Source organism: Capricornis sumatraensis, chromosome 1 (assembly GCF_032405125.1).
Source record: "Capricornis sumatraensis isolate serow.1 chromosome 1, serow.2, whole genome shotgun sequence".
Taxonomy (NCBI): Eukaryota; Metazoa; Chordata; class Mammalia; order Artiodactyla; family Bovidae; genus Capricornis; species Capricornis sumatraensis.
This window is the reverse complement of record NC_091069.1, coordinates 251957119-251980739: the sequence shown is the minus strand read 5'-3', so window position 1 is coordinate 251980739 and position 23621 is coordinate 251957119. Positions and strand designations below refer to the sequence as shown.

At 45.7% G+C, this 23621-nt stretch overlaps 1 protein-coding gene across 2 annotated transcripts in view; it reads left to right on the top strand.

The window, feature by feature from the left end:
• Nucleotides 1-20501, top strand: part of MCM3AP (minichromosome maintenance complex component 3 associated protein) — a 45435-nt gene extending 24934 nt beyond the window's left edge. For both annotated transcript variants that reach the window (XM_068988767.1, XM_068988759.1), the window contains 13 exons: nt 388-540; nt 1982-2179; nt 3980-4048; nt 4131-4265; nt 7100-7253; nt 11411-11669; nt 11884-11981; nt 12732-13122; nt 14196-14453; nt 14919-15048; nt 17142-17348; nt 19215-19365; nt 20256-20501. In XM_068988767.1, the coding sequence (XP_068844868.1) occupies nt 388-540; nt 1982-2179; nt 3980-4048; nt 4131-4265; nt 7100-7253; nt 11411-11669; nt 11884-11981; nt 12732-13122; nt 14196-14453; nt 14919-15048; nt 17142-17348; nt 19215-19365; nt 20256-20414 (2362 nt within the window). In that variant the 3' untranslated portion in view covers nt 20415-20501. The remainder of the gene's footprint in view (nt 1-387; nt 541-1981; nt 2180-3979; nt 4049-4130; nt 4266-7099; nt 7254-11410; nt 11670-11883; nt 11982-12731; nt 13123-14195; nt 14454-14918; nt 15049-17141; nt 17349-19214; nt 19366-20255) is intronic.
• Nucleotides 20502-23621: the final 3120 nt, after the last annotated feature.

Here is a 23621-nt window from a genome sequence, read left to right as displayed (position 1 = left end):
TATTGGAAGTGGGTCTTGCCTGTTTGAGCTTCTTTGATTTTGATAATAAACTTCTCATCAGATATCGTTGATGAGAAGATAGTTTACTTGTTTCAATGACCATTTAAAAATTAAATTTCTAACTATAAAATAAAGGCTTATTTCTTGACTGTTTATAAGGGCCATGTTTTATCTACAACCTTATACCCTGTACCACTTTAGTTCTTTTTCCATCTATCTTTTCAGATGTCTGTGCCTTATATGAAATAAAATCTTCAAGCATTTCTTATGGTGATGACATGATTTCATTTTAGAGTTAAGGACGTGGACTTTCATACTTCCAGGCAGGTCCTGTGTGGGGCCTTGGGTGCAGTGTCTCTTATGCTGATCTATCGCCCTGTTCCCTAGGAGTGCAATGGAGACAGACCAGAGGGTTCGTGTGGCCCGCTGCTCTGAGGACGTCTTTGCCCATCTGGTGGACTTGTTTCTCGGGGAGGAAATTTTCCAGACTGCAAAAGAGACCCTGCAGGAGCTCCAGTGCTTCTGCAAGTATCTCCAACGGTGAGTCCCCTGTCCTTACAGATAGAGTCAGTGCACACAGAGTATCTTTTACCAAGATTATACTTTCACAGTTGATAATACACACATGTAACATGTTTCTTCCTAAAGGGTATAAACTAAGTAAAGACTTAGATTGGGATGGGGGAACTGTTCTGTATTTCAACAGATATACATAGGTAGCCTTCTGCTGTTTACCCAATGTGCTGGACATGGGGAGATGGCCATGAACAAGCCAAGTGATAGCCGTGTACACCCTGTATAGGTGAATTTGTAAAACATAATTTTTAGTGAAAAGAAAAACAGTTCTTAGGGAAATGTGTACAACATCTAAACTGTCTATTCCAACTCAATAGGTTGTTTTAGATTTATGTATAGTAGTACAACCCTAAAGAAAGGAAAGAAAATAGCAAACATAAAGCTGACACAGAGGTTACCTTTGGGAACAAGAGGGTGAGTGACTGAGCAGTGCCCGTGGGTGCTCATGGCCACTGCTTCTTAACTGCATGGAATGATGTGGGTGTTTGACTTATCATTACTCTTTAAAATGGTAGTACATGGGTTTTGTATGAAGGGTGATTCATTTCATAATAACATTTAAAAAAGTAATAGGGTGCTTGACAGCTACAACTGTATAAAAGGAGATTTAGTGAGAAATGAGTCTCCATTCCGGGAGGACCCCTGAGCTTTGTGTGGTGGTTGGCACAGGTGGGAGCACGCTCACCGCTCTGCACTGGACGTGCCTTGACACCCTCTGACATGAGGTGGAGGCCTGACCGCAGTAGCGCAGTGGCCCCTCTGCGTTGTCAGCGTGCTGGACAGCACCTGGCCCCTGCTGGGCTTCAGCATGGCCTCTCCTCTCTAGTATGACAGCGCTGCAGTGGCCACCCTTGTACAGACATTTCACACACATGCCTGAAGTGTCTGAAGGGAGATTCCTGTCAGTGGTGTTTGATGGGTCAAAGGGTACATGTATCTGTGTTTGTATCCATATCAGCAAATTGACCTCCAAACATTGTTTAGCATTCACTCTTTTTTTTAATATATATATATATATTTTTGGCTGCATCAGATCTTCTTTGTGGTATGTGGACTTCTCTCTAGTGGTGGCACAGGGGCTTCGTTGCCTCCCAACATGTGGAATTTTAGATCCTGACCAGGGATCAAACCTGTGTCCCCTGCATTGGAAAGCAGATTCCTAACCACCAGGGAAGTCCCCAGCAATCAGTCCTAGGTTCAGTAGTTTCATTGCCCACCACCGCTCATTCTCTGTCATGCATCCCTGCACCTGAGCTTTAGTTGTGATTAATTTCTCAGTTTGAGATCTGTTGCTGAAATAGACCTAAACATGTTGGCAGAGGATGTTTCCCCTGTTAACGCTGGAGGTGTTCTGCATTTGCCCTGTGGCCGACCTTTACAACACCTAGTGATGTTTGTCCTCCAGGTGGAGAGAAGCTGTCGCAGCTCGCAAGAAGCTAAGGCGCCAGATGCGGGCCTTCCCTGCGGCGCCCTGCTGTGTGGATGTGAACGACCGACTGAGGGCACTGGTACCCAGCGCGGAGTGCCCCATTGCGGAGAAGAACCTGGCGAAGGGCCTCCTGGACCTGGGCCATGCGGGGAGAGTGGGCATCTCCTGCACCAGGTCAGCACCGCGGCCTCCCAAGTGCCTCCTGGCCCAGCTGGCCTTAGGAGCGTGGATTATCGTGTGTGTGTACAGGGCAGACAGGTGGGGCCAGAGGCAGTGAAGACAGATGGAGAGTTGCGTGTTTGGAGTGCAGCTTGCTCTGCCTGCTGTGTTTTCACTTACCTTTTCCCCTTAAAACACTCCTGGTCCTGCTAGTCGAATTACCTGGAATTCTGTGCTTTCTCCTCACCTCCCTAACTCAAGGATGCATCACGGCCATTCTCGTTAGTGGAGCCAGAGGTCCATGTTGGCCTCACCCTCACCCCCACCGCGTGCCTTCTGCCATCCTGGGTCTGCTGCAGCAAGCAGTGTTTTAGCAGCTCTTCCTCTGCTTTCTCGTCTTGCCTCTCACAGGCTGCCTCTCTGTGTCCCCCCGCATGGCCCTCCCTGCCTCTCCTCCTGGCTACTCCACGGGTGCCTGGATCCCTGCCCTGGTTCTGGCTTCAGCTGTGCAATCCTGGCCCCGCAGGGCGTGACCTCTCTCTTCAGACCACGCCATTGTTGCCTCTGGAGAGGACCTCCCAGGGAGGGGCCTAGGAGGGTCACGTGGAGGGGCAGCAGCAGCCCCCTGTGCTAGGGCCTTAGGGCATGCCTTGTCCTTCCCAGGCTGCCACAAGGTGCTCTCTCTGAGAACCAGGTCCACGCTGCTGACAAACTGTGCAGCCGCTCAGGTCCCCAGTCCTGGGCCTGCATCTGGAAGCAGGGTGGTGGCTGCACAAGCCTGTCGCTGATATGCTGTGTGTGGTCTGGGCATTCGGGGTTCTCTGTGACCCATGGCAGCCTTGGCCCCGCTGCCTCCTGGAGTCGAGGCTGCTTTACCTGCATCAGGACGGCCCTCTCTGTGTCTGTACCCTTCCGTCTCCATCCCAGCCCCCGCCCCTTCTTCTTCTCCTCTGCCTCTTTCCCTGTAATCTCTCTCCATCCTGCACGCTGACAATTCCCTCCATGCGTCACCAGTGAAGGCTTCCTCCTGTTGTCCCTAGCTGAAGTTTGGAAGCTGCTGTCCTGGCCCGCTGCACTGAGTGCCTCCTCTGTCTCACAGGGACTAGTCTGACCTCCCTGCACTGGGTCACCTCCGGACTCAGACCCACCGCCCTGCAGCTCGCCCCTCACCGCCTCCACCACCAGCCCTTTCTCACATCCTACCTGTCTGCCGGTTTCGGCCTTTGGCGCCTACAGCCTGGTGTTCTCATCCCCACAGCAGTCAGGTCACCTCACATCCTCCCTGAAGTCCCTGGGCTCCTCTCTGAGTCTTTCCACGGTGGCCCACATCTGCTCCCTGGCTAGCCCACTGCCCTCCCTGTGTCCCTTCTGTGTGCATGCCGTGGCCCTCCTGATGTGGCCTGGCCTGTGCCCTGGAAATCCTCATGCTGGCTCCCCCTGTTTCCTGCTGGCCTGTGCTCCCAGGTCATCTCTGAGCACCCTGTGTATATCCATACACACCATCTACCTACAGGGGCCCTTCTCTCCCTGTGAGAGCATGTGTTCTCTAAGGGCAGGAGTTTTGTCTGTTCACTGCTGATCTGCCATGACTGGCACACAGTAGATGACTGCTTGATAGTTGTGAAATGAACAAGTCCTTTGACTAAGCTATTTCTTCATCAGAAAAAGTTCTCGGTCTGCTGAGTATTCCCCACTGGGAGACACTTCCTACCCAGTCACCTTGCACTCAGAACGTCGCTGGATGCTTGTGCGCCTCCGCCGTGGGCGCTGAGCGGGCCTCACGTAGGACCCCTTCATGTGGTTCCTCCTTCACAGGTTAAGGTGGCTCAGGGACGTGGTGGCGCACCAGATGAAGGTCCAGCACTTCCACCAGCAGCTGCTAAGGTTGGTCGCCCCTGCCCGCCCTGCCTGCTGCTCCTGCTGGGGGCTTGCAGGTGACTTGGCTGTGGCGTTCTGTCCCTTCCAGTGATGCGGCATGGGCACCCCTGGACCTGCCGTCCCTTGTGGCTGAGCACCTCCCAAGACGGCAGGAGCGTGTGTTTTGGAAGCTGGTGCTGGTGTTGCCTGATGGAGAAGAACAGTCCCCAGGGAGTCCCAGCAGGTAAAGGAGGGTTCCTTCTGTGAGGCTGGGGGCTGAGTTAGGGGCCAGGAGTGACTCCTCGCTGAGCCTCGGGCAGCTGGGTGTGTGTGTGAGGGTGGTTGGTTGTCAGCCCTGTGCGCTCCTTTCCTGCCCGGGACACTGATGCCTGCTTTCATTTTGATGCTTAGCTTTGCAGGCTGTTTTGTTTGTGATTTGAAGTTGACACTTTAGGTCATTCACATTTTAATTTTGTACAGTTGGCAACGGTCTTTGTCCAGAAGTATTTAAGACTTGATGGTGACTTAAAGCTGTGCTGAGGTATACTAGTAGAGCCCGTTTCATTTTAGACTCTTGGGGAAGACAATATAGTTTGTTTGCTGTAGTTCCATTTTTCTCCTTAGGAAAAAAAGCTTGGCAGTTTTCAAAAGAAATCCAGAAAGTTGACATGGCGTTATTTCCTGTAACCAGGTTGCTTCCAGAAACCATACTTTTAAAGCAACTACAGAACATATTACTTTTCTTTTTTAACAGCTTTTTAAGATGTAATTTGCATATCATAAATTTCTCCCATTGAAAGTGTACATTTCACTGGTTTTAGTGTATTCACAGAGTTGTATAACCACAACTATCTAATTGCAGAACATTTTTTTTTTCAGGTGATGGTTCTACTTTTACTTTTATCAGGAACTTCATACTATTTCACATAGTGGCCGTACCAATTTATATATATTCTCATCAATGGTTCACAGAGGTTTACTTTTCCGCACATCCTCAGCAACGTTATTTATTTCATCTTTTTCATAGTAGTGTTAGTTGTTCAATTGTGTCTGACTCTTTGCGACCCCATGGACTGTAGCCCACCAGGCTCCTCTGTCCATGGAATTTTCCAGGCAAGAATACTGGAGTGGGTTGCCATTTCTTTCTCTAATAATGGCCTTCCTTTTTCATAATAGCCACTCTAAATGATGTAAGGTGATCTCTCTTTGTGATTTAATTTTGACTTCCCTAATGGTAGCCATGTTGAGCATCTTTTCATGCACTTTTTGGCTATTTGTATGGGCTTCCCTGCTGGCTCAGATGGTAAAGAGTCCGCCTGCAATGTGGGAGACCTGGGTTCGATCCCTGGATCAGGAAGATCCCCTGGAGGAGAAAATGGCAACCCGCTCCAGTATTCTTGCCTGGAGAATCCCCATGGATAGAGGAGCCTGGTGGGCTACAGTCCATGGGATTGCAAAGAGTTGGATGTGACTGAGTGACTCAGCACAGCACAGCACACATGTCTTTTTTAAACAAAATGTCTATTCAAATCTACTTATTTTCTAATTGGATCATTTGTGTTTTGCTATTGAGTTGTAGGAGTTCCATATATATTTAGAATATTAACTCATTATTAGATACAGGGTCTGAAAATACTTTTATTTCATTAGTTGCCTACTCCTTTTGTTTCTTTTACTGCAAAGAAGCTTTGTAGTTTGATATTGCCTCAGTTTTTTACTTTTGTTCCTTGTGTTTTTGGGCTCACATCCAGCTGTGTTTTTGGGCTCACATCCAAAGAAATCATTGACAGTACCAGTGTCAGGGAGGTTTTTCCTATTTTATTCTAGGAGTTTTATGATTTTAGTTCTTATGTTTAAGTCTTTATTCCATTTCAAGATAACTTTTATTTGTGCAGGATAGAGGTCCAATTTTGTTCTTTTTATTATCCAGTTTTGCCAGTACCATTTTTTAAAGAGACTATTCTTTCTCAATTGAATATTCTGGGCTCTGTTGTTAAATATTAGAAGACCATATATGCAGGTTTTATTTCCAGGCTCTCACTTCTGTTAGTCTGTGTGGCTCTTTTTTATGCCAGTACCGTACCATTTTAGTTACTATAGTTTTGTAATGCAATTTGAAATCAGGAAGTGTGACACTTCCAACCTTCTTTCTCCTATTCGGTGGTCTTCTGCGATTCCATGAAAGTTTTAGGATTAAAAAATATTTCTTTGGACTTCTGGTTCAAGATGTTACAGTAGAAAGATGTGGGCTTATCCCTTCCTGCTAGTGTTGGAGGCCTCTTGTGGAGGTGTGGGCTGGCAGGGGCTCACCACAGGGATGGGGGCACTGGCAGCAGCAGGCTGGGAAGGTCCCCCTTGGCATAAACGCTCTTGAAGTTCGCCATTAACCTTACGATATGGCCCAGGGCTGGAGAGCATTTTTTCTCCTGGAAAGAAATGCATGCCCATTAGCAGTCCATCACTCCTTTCCTGCAGCCCCTAGCAACCACTCATCTGTTTTCTGTCCCTATAAATTTGCCTGTTCTGGTCATTTCATACAAATAAAACCTGAAGATATGCTGTCTTCTGTGACTGCCATCTAGCACTTAGCATAATGTTTTCTAGGTTCATTTATGTTGTAGCATTTGTGGCTGAAGAATATTTGGTTGCATGAATATACCACATTTTATTTCTCTGTTCATTAATTGTTGTTCCCACTTTTTGGTTATGAATAATGCTTCTGTGAACATTGATGTATAGGTGTCTGTGTGGACATATGTTTGGAGTTCTCTTGGGTTTAAACCTAGGAGTGGAATTGCTGGCTTGTACGGTAAACTCTAAGGACCTTTTCGATTGTTCAACATCTTTTCTTAGGGCTTCCGAATCATACATCACATTAGAATGAGTGCTCTCTCCTCCTACCCAAATATATAACCCAGTAGAGTTCCTAACTCCATTTAAAAATCATAGCCTGCTTTGTTCAGATCAGTTTCATAGTAAGATTTGATGTTTATGGATCTCTATCTGTGTGATATTTCTCTTTGTGGTTCACATTTAGAATTAGACTTTCCTTCAAGTGTTGTTTTCTTTCATTCACAGAATTCTATCACATTGGTTAAAAGTCAAGTTCATGGGCGGTGATGGCTCAGTGGATGACATATACGTTGATGTTGGTGGGATTCAGACACTCACTCTCTTTAACACTCTCAGCAGCAAAGGGGATCAGACAATTTCTGTCAGCGTGTGCATCAAGGTGAGTGACAGTCACTTAGTGTATTTACTTCTGTAACTTTCTTATTTACGCTCACTCCCAGACATCACGGGAATCATACAACTCCCCTGCAGTGGCTCTGAAACAACATGGGAGGCTCAGAAGCAAGTGTTGTATCTGTTCTTCCTTGTGTCTTGAGGACCCATGTACACCCCCTTGGTGTGAGAGACCAAGCTAGATTCTCAGGATGCAGTAAGTCTCCTCTTGGTTCACGGACCTCTCTTTGAGAAATTGGTGAAAACTAGAACCATCGTAAAAGGTACCTGTATCTCCTTATGTGTTCTGCATACAATTCAGAAGCCGTGAACTCCATGGACCTCTGGTAATTAACCCAAGAGGGTTATGACAGAGCATTACACAGAAATGCAGTGTTTATTGCATTTCACATGGTCTGCCAACTGCTGACATCTTTATTAAATAGCTTCTTGATATATCAAGTCTTACCAGAAGACTAACGGTTTTTAGTCTTATGCAGTTTTCATATAGGTTCAGTGTTAGGCATTTCAGGTTAGTTGTTTTTATTTTACATTCAGGTTATCCTCAGCTTTTGATTATAAGTTCTACTTTTTGTTCATTATAGGTGTTTGTACAATACTGAGCTTAATTGGTTCCCACAGAGAGTCTTATTTAATGAGAACCTGTTTTCTCATTAGCTTCAAACCTGCATTAATGAATTTTAGGTTTTACTGTGTGTGTTCAGAAGTAAAACCAGATGCATATTTTATTTACTTAGAAAATAGCAGTGCAGGGCAGGAAGTGTGGGCCTCAGTGCTGAGCAGCCCTGGTGTTGGCAGCCGCTGCTCTGGCCAGCTCTCTGGCCTGGGTCTGGTGCAGTCCACAGTGTGGGATCCATGACTGGCTGCATGCTCAGAGCAGGCGAAAGTTGCCCTCCCCAGCGTGTCCTGACCCGAAGGTCTCACTCCAGGCTTCTCCTCTTCCTGACCGTCTCCTTCATGGCACACCCTGGGCATCTGTGTGCGACACTCTAGTCCACATTCCTTCTGTCCTTGGAACTGCTTCAAATTGTAGTTTGACTATAGGATTTTTGTTTGTTTCTTTCCATTTTAACACTGTTTAATATTTTTCTTAATCGTGAAAGTAATACATATATAAAACTTTAAAAGTATAGGAAATATAGAGGAAATACAAAGATGGTAAGAGCCCTCTATGCTCTCACCATTCAGAGGTAACAGAAACCCAGAACCTGGAACATGTTCTTCCCCTTTTCCTAGGATAGTAAAGTCATACTTCACCTACTGGACAATTAGTTTGTTCTTCTTGCCTTCAGTCTTTCGATTTAAGTCAGAGTAATAACTTGCATGCAGTTAAAGAGTCAGATAGCACGGCATGACTTATGATGATGAATTGCAGCCCCTGCGCCATCTCCTAGCCCTTCTCTCCAAGGTTTGATTTCTGTCATGTTTCCATATTTATACTGCTGTTTCTCTATTTATCCACTTTTAGATCTTCTCTGCTGACTTACTATTAAAACAGGTGTATTTTATCTATTATTATATAACATGTTACCTCCAAATGTGGCAGCTTTGGGAATTCCCTGGTGGTCCAGTGTATAGGACTCCGTGTTTCTACCACAGGGGGCCTGGGTTTGATCCCTGGTTGGGGAACTAGGACCCTGCATGCCACGTGGCTGAACCGAAACAAGCAAACTAAAAACACAAACCACATGTGGCATATGTAAGTAACCAATGTTTGTTACTCACAGTTTCTGTGTGGTAGAAGTCCAGGTGTGGCTTAGGTCCTCTGGGGCATGATTTCTCAGCAGGTAGAGGTCCGGGCTCTGGTCTCTCTGAAAGCCCACTTTTCATGGTTGTTGGCAGGATTTACTTCCTCGTAGTCCATGCCACGTGGCCCTACATGAGGCAACTCACAATAGGGCATCAGCCAGCTCCCGTGAGCTGAGTAAGCTGGCATCATCTTTTTTTTTTTTTGGCATCATCTCTTTAACCTAACCTTCATGGTGGCTTTCCATCATGTTTGTCTGACTCTGTCTGTTAGAAGCATGTTACTAGGCTCAGCCCATCTTCAGGGCATGTGATGGTGCCAGGACTTTGGCGCTAGGAAGTGGGATTATGTGGGCTATCTTGGGGCTGTGCACTCACCCCACTAGGTGAGGCATGAACTCTTAACACCCCATTTGCTCTCAGCTTTCCCCATCTTCCTGGTGGTTATGTGGTCACTTTATAATATCTCAGAAACTGAGGTCACATGTGTGTGCTCTTGAACCAGCAAATGTTCTGTGACTACATTTATTTTTTCTGCACGTAGTCTTTGCTACATTATCTTACTTAAGAGGGTGCCATTCTCCTGCTCCCATTTGAGCTGGAAACGTGTCCCAGGGTGTGGCTGCCTCTGGGGCCTCCATACCAGGAATTCAGTCCTACTCCTCCACTTCTAACCCTGACCTTGGTTCCTCGGCCCAGGTACTAACTGTGGGTTGGTATACTCTTGCTTGAGACGGTGCTGGCGCCATGCATGGGGGCCCATGAGGTGACGTGTGCTATACAGACAGAATTCTTAGAACAGTGCCTGACCTGTCCAGCACTTGGTACTGCCATTGGCAGGAGCAGCAGCAAAATTTTTTCTTGGTTTAGTCTCTTGTTTGATGGAGCATGTTTTCCATTTTCTTCCAAAGGAAGAATGCAATGGGAGGAGAATTTTCGGAGCTCTAGCCTGTCTGAAAATGTGTTTACCCTCACATTTGCTTCATAGTTTAGCTTGGTGTGTAGAATTATGGGATGAAAGTTACTTTCTTTCTAGTTTTATTCCACGGTCACTGACCATCCAGCATTGCTGTTGATATGTCTGAAACTGTTCCCATTCCTTTCTCTGGCCTGGCCTTGTTTCACTTGGGTGCCCACTTCCTTCCCTCATCATCTGGGAAGGTCCTTGATGGGACCCTTGGTGTGTCCTTGTGGACTGGAGACTGATGTTTTTGCATCTTGATGACATCTGCTTTCCTACTCTTTTATTCTTCTCTCTTAAACTCTGATTAGACTGATGTTTGACCTTATCAGTTGATCTTCTGAGCCTCTTCATCCTTTCTATCCCATTTTCCATCTTGTGTTTTAATATTATTTTCTAGGAGCTATCTTTGAGTTTTTAATAACATGTATTATTGATTTCCTTTTTCTTACCCTTATTTTACTTTCTCGTATCATCTTATGACTATTTCTGGATGCATCTTCAGAGGAAATTAGGGTTTTTGTTTAAGTTTTCCTCAGTTCCATGTGGTATCCATTTTCTTAGAGTTTCTATTCTGTTACTCTAGTTTTTCTCTTATGTTGAAGGCTCTCCTCAGACACTTTATCTGAGCCTGCCTATACCTGAGTGAGGCCCTAAAAGGCTGGTCATAGGCCTGTGTTTGGGGTGGGGTGGAGGGTAACTGAAATGGCAAGCCAGCCTTCTTTTGGGGGATCTGGGGATCGATTCCTTAGGTTGTTTGGCTTCCTGGGAAAGGACTCATCATGTCTCCTCCTTGTGCAGCTTCTGGTGCTCTGGAGGGTAAGGTGGGGGGCGCCCACTGCCTGGTCCTCTCCTCTGTGCCTGCGATGCCCCCGTGTTGGGATCCTCAGGACAGGATGCTGGCCCAGGGGCTCGGAGGACGGCTTGTGCTTAGAGGCAGTGAGGTGGACGACCTGTGGGCCGCTGTCTCATGTGTGACTTGTCCTCCTGGCCTGGCGCCTTGGCCTGGCTCTGGTGCCGCGGGCCTGGGCTCCCAGGGCTTTTGCAGGCCCAGACAGCCTGGTCCCTGCTCACCGTGTCTGCAGCCCTTCAGTGTGGCATCCTCTGGTTCCTTTACCCATCTCTGCACTGCTTTTTAGAAATCAGTAGGAATCCCTTTTCTGCTGCTGGCTTGCCTTTACTTTTTTCTGTCATTAAAGCCTTATTTGTTTTTACACCTGTTTGAAATAATTGTTACGATTAAACTGCTCAAACACAGTTCTCACCAGAGGCTGGATTCATTGTTTCCCCACAGTTTCTTGTACTAGTTCTCAGCCTCCCAGAGGGAGGCCAACCTGGAGTGCAGTGAGCGATTGGCTGTGCTCTCTCTGGGGCTGATGCTCACTGTTGATCTGTCCATCAGTGTGTCCATCTTGATGGTCTGGGTGCCGTTCCAGGTGGCCCACGGCGCTCTTAGTGATGGTGCCCTCGATGCCGTGGAGACACAGAAGGAGCTCCTGGGAGCCAGTGGGCTCATGCTGCTGCTCCCTCCCAGAGTGAAGAGTGAGGACGCAGCAGAGGAGGACGTGTACTGGCTGTCGGCCCTGCTGCAGACCAAGCAGCTCCTGCAGGCCAAGCCCTTCCAGCCTGCGCTTCCACTGGTGGTTCTTGCACCCAGCCCAGGAGGGGACGCCATGGAGAAGGACGTGGAAGAGGGTTTGTGAAGGCAGTTCCACTTCTGAGCTGGCATGTTTAATCAGTGGGCAGAGCCTGGAGTCTGAGAAAGTGCTGGCGGCGTGGTGCTGCCCCACGTGACAGCAGCCCCTGCGGTGCTGGGCACAGGGCTCCGGGGGTCAGGGCGGCGCGGCGTCTCAGCTCGTGTGCACGTCTCCACCAGGAGATGGCTGACTGGTGTCTGTTTGTCTTAAAGGTCTGATGCTCCAGGATTTGGTTTCAGCTAAGCTCATTTCAGATTATACTGTTATTGAGATCCCTGATTCCATTAATGACTTAAAAGGCACGAGTAAGGTAAGGTTTCATCATTTTTAAAGGTCTAACAAGATATTTTTTCCCTTTCACTCTATCTTGAATTTAGTGTATATTATGCCTTACATTTTAATTTTACGTTTTGACAGGAAACTTTCTAAAATTATAAGCAGATATCAATATAAAAGATAAATTTTGCCTGCTATTGGCAACAAATTAAATTTTGTAAATTTTTTTCATAGGTTTTGTTGTTACAGATTTAAACTGTGACACTTCATGTCTTGTATCTGAGGGTCAGATGTATGATTATTTTTGTAGGGTGGTTGTCCTTGGAATATGAAGAAATAACCTTATGAAAGTTTCCTTAAAAAGTCTGTGCTGATAATTACATTTAGGGAAAGAAGTGTTGGGACTTAAAAATAACTACAGAAGAAAGATAAAGCACCCAGGCATGGAGTGAAGCTGTTAGTCCTTCTAAGAACTGAAGATGTAGTTTTATTTTCAGTGTGAGGTGGAGAGGGTGTGCATGGTGCTTCCCTTGGGCTTCCAGCCCTTCTGGGTGGCAGGGGTGATGGCAATGGGAGCCCTTCTCGGGGTCCCTGCTGTGTTGGTCTCCAGGGAGACCAGATTCAGCTGCAGTGGAAGCTTCTGCTCCCCTCTGGCATGGTGAGAAGCTGCTGTTCCGGTGGCATCTGCTGTGGCAGCTGTGGGAGGGGCGCCTTCAGGAACCTCCTCCTGAAGAACAGCGTAGATTGTTGAACCAGAACTCTCCCCACTGTCTTTGCTTCTCAGGTTTCACAGGCTGTGCAGTGGCTGGTCTCCCACTGCCCCTGTGCCCTTGACCTTTGCTGCCAGACCCTCATTCAGTACGTGGAAGATGGGGTTAGCCGGGAGTTTAGCAGCCGGTTTTTCCATGACAGAAGAGAGCGGAGGCTGGGCGGCCTGGCCTCACAGGAGCCAAGTGCCATCATTGAGCTGTTCAACAGTGTGCTGAGCTTCCTGGCCTCTGTAGTGTCCTCCGAGCAGCTCTGTGACCTGTCCTGGCCTGTCGCCGAGTTTGCTGAGGCAGGGGGCAGCCGGCTGCTTCCTCACCTTCACTGGAACGCCCCAGAGCACCTGGCCTGGCTGAGGCAAGCCATCCTTGGCTTCCAGCTTCCACAGATGGATCTTCCGCCTCCAGGGGGTATGTGCTCATGCTGAGGGGACTGGCTGGAAGGAGTGTGTGTGGGGGTGCATTCCCCAGATCCTTTTTGCTGTAGGGACACTAGCAGGTGTTGGGCACCACTGTGCTCCCTGGCCCCCCATGGCTTCCACCCGCACTTGCCTTTGGATTCAGATGTCAGGACGATTTGGGGTCTTCTGGAGCGGGAGCTGTTGGCCTTCCGCCGCCAGCTGAGTGGTCTGTGGGTGTCTGCTCAGCCCCAGGAGCGGGTGTCAGGAGGAGTGCTGCATCCAGGCCGAGGGCGTCTCAGTTAATAGCAGGTCCCATCTTACCTGCACCATGGCCTCTGGGAGCATGGAGACAGTGCAGTCTTGTCTCCATGCTATTGGCTCTGCTTGGGCCATGGTGCTCGGTGCTGTTGTAACACCAGGGTTTCTTCTCTGTTAGAGAAGCTCATTCTGTGGCTCTGGCTGTGCCCGAGCCCGAGTGTGGCTTCTGGGCTGTCCTGACACAGATGCTATGGGCTGCTATGCTGCAAGAAGCTGTCCCTTCCCTTGCTGATGCTGATAGGAGGGAAGGAGGCTGTTTGTGCTCACAGGGTCTTGGTAGGGCCATTTTCCTCTGGACCACGTGAAGCAGAGGCCTCAGGCATCCTTCTAAAATTTGAGGTGTGATCTCCAATAGGTCTAACAGATGTTTGCTGCTGAAGGAACCCAAAGGGAAACAAACTTCACTGCATAAATCCTCTGTGGTGAGCTAGGTCGGGCCTCCCTGAGAGAAGGCCACACCTCAGGGACGAGATCTCCTGGAGTGCTTGGTCAAATACAAATTCCGGGGTGCGTCCACAGACCTGTGTGGTCAGCTCCCCCTAGTGTGGACCCTTTGTTGTGAACTGTGGCCTGGGTAACTGCATCCCTTACCTGGACACAGGGAGGGAAATGGACTTTCTCTAACAACTATGGTTCTGTTGTATTCAGAGTTGAAGACTGACTTCTCAGCTACGCAGTTGCCTTCTAGGAAGAAAATACAGAGTGAAGAACATTGCATGTAGATTTCTACCAAACCCTGTTAACTCCTTGGTGCTTTCTCTCCAGCTCCCTGGCTCCCTGTGTGTTCCATGGTCATCCAATATGCCTCCCAGATTCCCAGCTCTCACCAGACGCAGCCTGTCCTGCAGTCGCAGGTGGAGAGCCTGCTCTGCACCACATACAGCAGGTGGAAGAACAGGCGCCCCTCCCCAGGACGGGGGGCTGGGCCCTCAGTTGCTGAGATCCCATGGGATGATGTCATCGCCTTGTGCATCAACCACAAGCTAAGGGACTGGACACCCCCAAGGCTTCCCGTCACATCAGGTACTTAGTGCTCGGTGCTGAGGGGCTAGCTCCTCAGGAGACTTTCCTGGTCCAGTTTCAGCAAAGAAAGATGTCTACTTGACATTTGTGTCTTTCCTGTGGGTCCCCACCCATCCTTGCCCTAGGACTATATCTGTTCAAGCCAATGACTTCTGGATGACTTTGGGAAGAACTGAGAAGGTTCGGTAGAGCCTGCACCCATCTCCCTGAAATGGGCCCCTGAGTTTGGCTTTAGAGAGACCTGGGCATAGACACACCGGGCATAGAGGTCTGGACATGAGCCTCTCTGGACCTTGAATGACCTATGGACACATGGAGCATATTTAGCTCAAGCATGGAAGTCACATGATTGTGTGACTTGTTAATCAGAAGGGCTTGTCCTTAAGTCAGTAAATTTAAGCAAACATCATCAGGTGGTCACCTGTTGCTCTCTTGATAATCTTTTCTTTTGTATTGTTTTCTCAGAGGCACTGAGTGAAGATGGTCAGATATGCGTGTATTTTTTTAAAAACCATTTGAAAAAATACGACGTTCCTTTGTTGTGGGAACAAGCCAGAATGCAGACGCAGAAGGAGCTACAGTTGAGTCAGGGCCGGTGAGATCTGTGTTCAGTGTATGTTTCTGTCATCCCTCAGCCAAGAGAGTAAACTGTATTCTCTTCCAGAGTATACTGCAGAAATTCACATCCTGTACACGAAATCTAGGTGACTCTGGTGGTAAAGAACCCATCTGCCAATGCAGAAGACTTAAGAGATGCGAGTTCTCTGGGTGGGGAAGATCCCCTGGAAGAGGGCATGGCAACCCAGTCCAGTATTCTTGCCTGGAGGATCCCATGGACAGAGGAGCCTGGCAGGCTACAGTCCATAGGGGTGCAAAGAGTCAGACACAACTGAAGCAACTTCGGACACATACACGAAATCCAGCCCATTGTGGGAAGATTCCAACAAATAATGGGGGGCAGATCATTCTCATGTAGTAGAAACTGTTGTAGAGCAGAGAAAAGCAAACATCTTGTTTTATTTACTGGATGAACCTGACCCTGAAGTCGTAACATAGCCAGGAGAGTACAGACAGAAGGCTGACTTCTGATCTCAGTTAAAACCTGATCCAAAAAATACTAAGTAAAATGTTACCACTTGTAGTTTTGTAGTATATAAAAAACTCACAAGCTCACTTTATACCGTGCTAAACAATATGAACAATAGAAATCTATTCATGTAGTTTGCTGCCATTTCAGAAAAATAAGTGATCATTTCACTAGGTGTTGAAATGCTTTCCTTAACATTTATAGCCATTCCTTCTTCCCCTCCCCAAGAAAAAAGGATACCCATTCCCAATAAAATTCCTTACTAAACTTGGATAAAATTCCTTAGCCTGATATGGCTACCTACCATAAAACTAGCCCAAAGCCTCCATGCTTCTTGGTAAAACATGAGAAACACTGAAGTTAGAACCAGCCTTGAACTGTCCCTGACATCACTGTTGTTCACTGTTCTCCTGAAGACCCTGCCCAGTTTAACACACAGACACGATGGCATAAATATTGAAAGAAAGAGAGGAGGAACTGTCGTTTCCAGAGGGTAAAATTGTCAGTTCAAGATCATCAACAGTCACGCCGTTAGAACCATTCAGCATTTACCACGGTGATCAGACAGATCAACCTACAACCTACAAAAATTCTCATTCACAATGGCAACAAATCTAGAACGTATGGACACAAACTGACCAGGAGAGGTGCTAAACCCTTATGAAGGGGATTTTCAGGGCCCTGAAGATGCAAAGAAAACCTTAAGTAAATGCCTTGTTAACTGGAGGATGCAATACTAGAAAGATGTCAGTTCTGAAACTGTAAAGTCGAGGCATTTCTTTAAAAAAAAATTTTTTTTTAATTGAAGGATAATTGCTTTACAGTATTGTGTTGGTTTCTACCAAACAGCAACATGAATCAGCCATAGGCTTACCCATGTCCAGGGCATTTCTAATCAAAAGCCCGAAAGGATGTTTACCCCTGGTCTTAACAAGTTAATTCTAAAATTCTTCAGAATGAGAAAATTTGTAGCAATTGCTGAGAAAATTTTGAATAACAAGGAAGGTCTGTTCTACCTGATACCAAAACATAAAGTTATAGTAGACAAATGGATCACAATGGAAAAAATGAAAGAACCATATGTGATAAAAGTACCATGCCAAATGAGGGAAATTAATGAGGAGAGGACAGACACTGGCATCTGTTTAGAAAAAGCATTAGACCCTCACCTCCTGCTGCTATAATCATTACTTCCAGGGAAATTCCCTGGCATTCCAGCAGTTAGGACTCAGCACTTTCACTGCCTACAGTCGTGGGTTCAATCCCTAATTGGGAAACTAGGATCCCACAGGCCTCGAGTCACAGCAAAAAAAAAAGAAATATCCCAGATGGATTTAGGAGCTAAATGCAAAAGTAAGAACCTTGTTAATATTAGGAGAAAACAGAATCTGCTGCTAACCCTGGAATGGGAAGCAAAACTTACAGTAGAGAAGCTTTGGGAGCCCAGCTGCCCAGGAGAGGGGAAGTTCCTGCAAGACAGAGGCTGCCTGCCCTCGGCACCCGTGCCCGACCCCAAAGCACCCCCACTCTACCTGATGCCAGAGGAACTCTTTCCTCCCTCTCTTTGTTGACTGTAAGCGTTTCAAAACATGTACTTACAGTTTGGGGATAAGATCTTTTCATCCTTCTGGAAACAAGCTTCCTACTCCATTACTTCATGTGCGCCGCAAAGGGAAGAGAGGTGTGGAGCGCAGCCAAGAGGGGCGGATTCCCAGCTCGGAGGATCTGATGCACGGAACCTCGGCCCAGGAGCTCCTGGCCCAGTGTCTGTCTAGCAACCTGCTGCTGGAGAAAGAGGAGAGCAAGAGGTGAGGCCTGCTCCCTGAGGTTCCTTGTGTCCTTTAGGCCTCTTCTTGCTGGGTTAGCAAGGATCTCAATGATGAGACTGTTTGAAAAAGAAGGCAAGTCAGATGTGTGAAGTGTGAGGACAGAGGCACTGCCCTTGAGAGTGTGCCTTACACTGCTTTATTACTTGAAATCAGTTTCGTTGATTGTGTATCACTGAAGGTCTTGAGTTTCCTACTGGGAACTGAGTGTGGCTGGCTAATAAGCCTCTGCGGAGCGTGGCCGGCACCTGCTCTGTCTATCTGGCCAGCCTGACTGAGGATGTGGGTGCATCCCCACACTGCAGGTGGGCAGGAGCTGGAGCCGACCCTCCTCTGCCTCCCCCACCACCCTTGTTTATGATTTTACCAAGAAAGAAAACCTGCAAGATAGGAGTTTGCACTGTCATCCCCTTGCCTTCTCTTGCACTGTTCCCTCCAGCAGCTTCTGTCCTGGAGGCAAGGTCAGTCCCTCCCTTTGGTTGGACTCTCATTTCCCACCCCACTCAAGGACACTCGTCCAGTGAGAGTCCTTCGCTCTCCCGTCAGTGCATAAACGTGAAAACATGCTGCCATTTCTCCCTGTCTTGGTCCCATTTCCCTCTCTAGTCACCACCTCTGTTTCTGCTCCCCTAGGACATGAATTCCTCAAAAACTGTGATTCTCACTTTTCCAGTCCTCTTTGCCAGTCTTCTGCCAGCCAACATCCCCTTGGCTCACCTTGTACTCATTTCCAGTCTCTGCTCATGTCTACTCAGCAAGGACCTCCTTACCCATCTTACCAGTCCGCCCTGTGCCCATGTCTCTGCTTTGTCTTTCTAGCCTTCAGACATTTCCCTTGTCTGTCTCCCCCCACTTAAGTGTAAGCTGCCTACAGCCAGCCTTGTCTGCTCTGTCTCAGTCTTGTATACTTAGTACCCAGAATGGTGCCTAGTGTTTGGTGGAAGCTTGATAAAATGTGTTAGGAGAGTGAATGAGTGTGTTACGATTCTAAAAGTAGGTTTTTCTAGATATGTATCATTTAAACAGTTTGGATCAGATTGTTTCTCTTAAAAAGACTTAAGTATATAGAGTGGACAGCTCTGGAGTGTGTTAGGTGGTGGTGGGATGTTCAGTTCAGTTCAGTTGCTGAGTCATGTCTGACTCTTTGCAACCTCATGAACTGCAGCATGCCAGGTCACCCTGTCCATCATCGACTCCCGGAGTCCACCCAAACCCATGTCCATCAAGTCGATGATGCCATCCAACCATCTCATCTTCTGTCGTCCCCTTCTCCTCCTGCCCTCAATCTTTCCTAGCATCAGGGTCTTTTCAAATGAGTCAGCTCTTTACATCAAGTGGCCAAAGTATTGGAGTTTCAGCTTCAACATCAGTCCTTCCAATGAACACCCAGGACTGATCTCCTTTAGGATGGACTGGTTGGATCTCCTTGCAGTAGGATGTTACTTTGGGTTAGTCTTAAACTCTAAGCAGCAATTCATACGTTTGGATAATCCAAAAAGATAATAATTAATTATAGACACATAATAGCAAAATAAGCCAAAGAAGATAAAACAAATGAGAGAATTACAAGTAATGTTAAAAAAAAAACACCAAACAGTTGTTTTGGATAAATGCCACCTTTTTTCATTAAATAGAAATCAAGTTTATAAATTAAAGAGAAGATACTAACCTGTACATTTTTCTGCTTCTCAGTTGATGTTATAACTTAATTCCACCTTTAGGAAGAAGCAAAGCTTTAAAAACTTTAAAGCATACATAGGAGAAAAGTGAGTGGTAGTTTATTTCTTCCTAATAATTTTTTTCTTCCTAATAGATTATTTTTTTCTTCCTAATGTGCAAATGTTTCAGGTTTGAAGATCAGCTTCAGCAGTGGTTGTCGGAGGACTCAGGAGCACTTAGAGATTCAATGTCCCTTCCCCTCTACCTTCCTCAGAATCTGGTGTCTCTGCCTCAGACTATTGAACCTGTGATGAAAACATCTATGACTGCAAGCCCTCAGGTGAGAAGAGAATACATTTGGCTTTTGTATTAGACTTAACGACTGACAGAATGGGAAAAAAGCAAGGTCTCTTTATTAGCTTAAATCAGAACTTTTCTTACACTTCATCTGTCAGTGTTATAGTGGCCCAGCTAATTCTGAATTTCTGCATATGAAATGAGTGAAGAATGGAATTGAAATGTGCTTAAGAACTGAACAAAACCCATAAACACATACTGACATGTAGTAAAATGTTGAGAATAGTCAAGTTGACAACCGTGGCTTGGTTCATGGAGCACATACCGTCCAAGCTTCAGCATCACCCAGACCCCCCTTTCTGGGATTGACTTTCCACGAAGAGAATGAATGAATGAAGAAGGCATGCTCACAGAAGTCCAGGGCTTCACCCAACAGTGTAAGATGACATACTGTTTCCAGTCACTAGTTTGGCAGATACCTTAAAAATATTTGTACTGATTAACTTAGCAATTCTGCCCTAAAGAAATTACTGTATATGACAAAAATTAATGTATTTTTGTTCACTGTAGTGTTAATTATATAAAAGTGGAAACTAAATATCCAAAGATGAGAGTCTGCTTTAGCAGTTACAATATATATAATGGAATAGTTCCTAGTTCTTGACAATGATATTTAATAAAAATTACTAGATGTTGTTCATGGTAGAATCAGAAGAGAAAACATTCCATGTGCAGATGATACCAGCTATATGTGTGTGTGTGTTGGAAGGGGCTGGAAGGATGTATGATAGATGCCAAGAGAGGAGTTTGTTTAGCCCAGCAGCCCCCAGAAGAGGTTTCTAATGTGAGCTAGATCTAGTGCCTTTAAAGAGAATATATCTTGGCTTATGGATATACCAAAACTACTTTTAGTTTCTTTATTTGTTCAAATAGAATGAAAGGACAGGAAGGCAACTGCAGTTGTCAGAGGCAACAGGCACATCTCTGACTGAACGGCTGAAGCACCTAGAAAGGCTGATCCAGAGTTCAAGGGAGGAGGACATTGTCTCTGAGCTCCATCTCTCTGCACTGTTGGACATGGTGGACATTTGAGCCGCTGGAACTGAGAGAGGGTCCAGAAGATTTTATTCTATTCAAAATAATGTTATTCTCAGATGCTTGATGCATGTTGGAAATGTGATTATTAATCATGCAAATAAACCTTTGGAATATCTAATGAAATCTTCCTCGGTTTTCACAATGAAAGTCTGTTTCCTTCCTGTGTAATGTTTTTGATACTCTTTTATCTGTTTTCATAATCTCTTCTGTCATCCACCAACCCTTGCTGTTACATTTCGGTGTGTAACAGTGGTCATTCATTGTCTCAGCAAAAGTTGTAGTCCCTCATGTGCCAAAATCAGTCATGCAGGGATGAATAAGGTGCAGGGACCCCACCAGCTCACACCTCAAGAGAGACAACAGATGTACTGAGCCAACAGTATATGTACATATCTATGAGGCATAGAGCATGTGTCTGGATTGGGAGCAGAGGGACACGGGACTGGGTGGAGGAGAGAGCAGAATTCGTGAAAGGAGTGTAGGAGTATACCTGAAAGGATATGAGGAAAACCTGGAGGTGCCAGTTCGGTAGTATTGCCAAGTGAGAAGATAGGCCAGGTCACAGCAACCCTTGCTGCTTTACTGTGAGTACTGTGGGAATCAGCTGTTGGAGGATATTAGGCAGAGAAGTGACTTGGTCACATTTTGTTTTAAAAATTGCCTGTGGGGAACATTAGGAAAACAAGCAGTGAATTTCAAAAGGGGGTTGCTTCAGGTGTCTAGGTGAAAGATGAGTCTGCTAGCAGTTGGTGTAAAGAGAAGGGATAAATTTGAGACATATACAGAAAGGTGTATTAAGAGACTTGGTGATGTTGAGTATGATCATCAGTCTTTAATTGGCACTCAGCATCTCCCTACTATATCTCACACCCCCTATTTCATATCTTCTCATTCTCTTCAAATATACATTTCTAGATGATGACTTGCTTCTTATTTCACTGAGAAATGAGAAGCAGTAGGAATAGAACTTCCTCATCCTACCAAATCTGAATCTACCAGCCAAACTTTGCATCCCCTAGAACAAACACTAATCGACTCTTAGGGATTTCTTTAGGGATTAACTTCATGTTTTCAATAAAGACTTAAGTAAGGCTATTTCCTAATCTTGATTTTAGAAATTATCTATTGATTTTCTACAGTAGGAAATGAGTTAGCTCTTGTACTATCCTCTCTGCAATGAGTATCACCCACACATGCATACTACATTTCCTCTGCCACTAGTCTCCCAAAACAGTTTAAGATAATGTTAGCTGAAATCTGCATTCAGAATTCACTATGGGTGTATTAATACTGTTTGCTGTTGAGCCCTCTATTGGTTTATTTTTCCATTTCCACTAGGTACAACTGTTGTCCCCGGAGTCAGTTGTCTTGTTTTTTCATTTGCTTGATTGTGTTCCTGGTTCTACTTCACCCAGACCTCTCGTCACTAAATGTAAAGCTTCTATCAACACTCCTGTGCATCAGGTAGTATGCTACTTCCATCTTCTTTTGGAAATGACCCTTTGGAAAACCCCCATCTTCGTGCCACACGTTGGACATTTCCTGGATTCTGAGTCATAATATCTGACTTGGTTTGTCTTCTCATTTTGATGGAGCTCATCTTTTAGAGCCTTCTGAGTTTGCATATCTAAAATGTCTTTAATTCTACCCTTACATTAGATTCATCATTTGAATGGAAATATAATTTTACATTGGAAATCGTTCCCCTATGTTTTGTTGTTGCTCAAAGTTTTAAAGATTATCTCTATCCCTGGTGGTCTCAAATTTCTCAACAACATGGTCGATGTATTGGTCTCCCTCCTCTATTCCCTGCCAAATTTATTGTGCTGGGCACAGAGTAGTTCTTTCCAATACTCTTTGCTGTGTAACAAACTACCCCAACCATAGGTTAAATTTGGGCAGCTTAAAGCTGGGCAGCTTTCTCTTGGGATCTCTCATGCAGTTGAAGTCAGATACTCCATGCGTTGGCTGGGACTGTGGTTATCCAAAGTCTTGTATGTCCCAGACAACTCACTCATATAGCTGGCAGGTGATGTTGCACTATTGACTAGGGGCTCAGCTGGGGTTTTCAACCTGAGTGACCTCACCATGAGGCTTGGCTTCCTCACAGCAAGGTGGCCTCAGATAGGACTTCTCACATGGCATCTCAGGGCTTAAGTGCAAGTGTCCTAGTAAGCAAAATGGAAGCCCAGCTTTGGAATCTGTACAGGATCTCTACTGGTTAAAGGCAACTGGTTATAGATTCAAGGGATGGGTCATAGGTCCTATTTCTCAATGAGGATGAGTGGTAAGACCACATAGTAGAAGGGTATGTGAGATGGGAGATTTTGGAGGCTTCTTTAGAAAATATTCTCCCATGCTTTTTCAATCCAGAAAATTCTCCACAATTCTGGGAATTTGGGGAAATTATTTAATGCATTCTTCCCCTCCACTACTTCCCTTAGGAACTCCTACTATTCAGATGTTTGACCACCTGTATCGATGCTCCAATTTTCTTTTTAATTTTTTAATATCTTCATCTTTTTATCTTACTATCCTAAAATTTCTCTATTTCTCTGTTCTAGTGACTTTAAAACTGCTGCCATATTATAAATCACTATATTTTACACCTTTATATAATATTGTATATTAACTATACTTCAATTTTAAGAAGTTAAAAAATTTTAAATTGCTGCCATATTTTTAATTTCTGAGAATTTTTTTTAATGTTTCTTATTAGAGACTTGTGCTCACTCACTCATTTATTTAGTGTATAATTTTGGAGTATTTACTATATGCCAGGCATTACTCCAGGTGCTGGGGATATAGCAACAAGTGAAACAAATTTCATCCCTCACAGAGGGCTTATATTTTCGTAGGGAGACAGGCAATAAACAAGACAAATATGTAAAACATTTGGCATGCTAATTGATGATAAGCACAGAGAAGTAAGGTAGGGAGGGTTAGAATATGTCAGATGATTATTTTTTGTAATTCATTCATTTTTGACTGCACTAGTTGAGGTGAGCAGGGGGCTACTCTTCGTTGCAGTGCATGAGCTTCATATTGCAGTGGGTTCCCTTCTTGCAGAGCATAGGTTCTAGGGCACACCAACTCTAGTTGTGGTGCACAGGATTAGTTGCTCTGTGACTGGCGGAATCTTCCCAGATGAGGGATTGACCCCGCGTCCCCTGCTTTGGCGGGCGGATTCTTATTCACTGT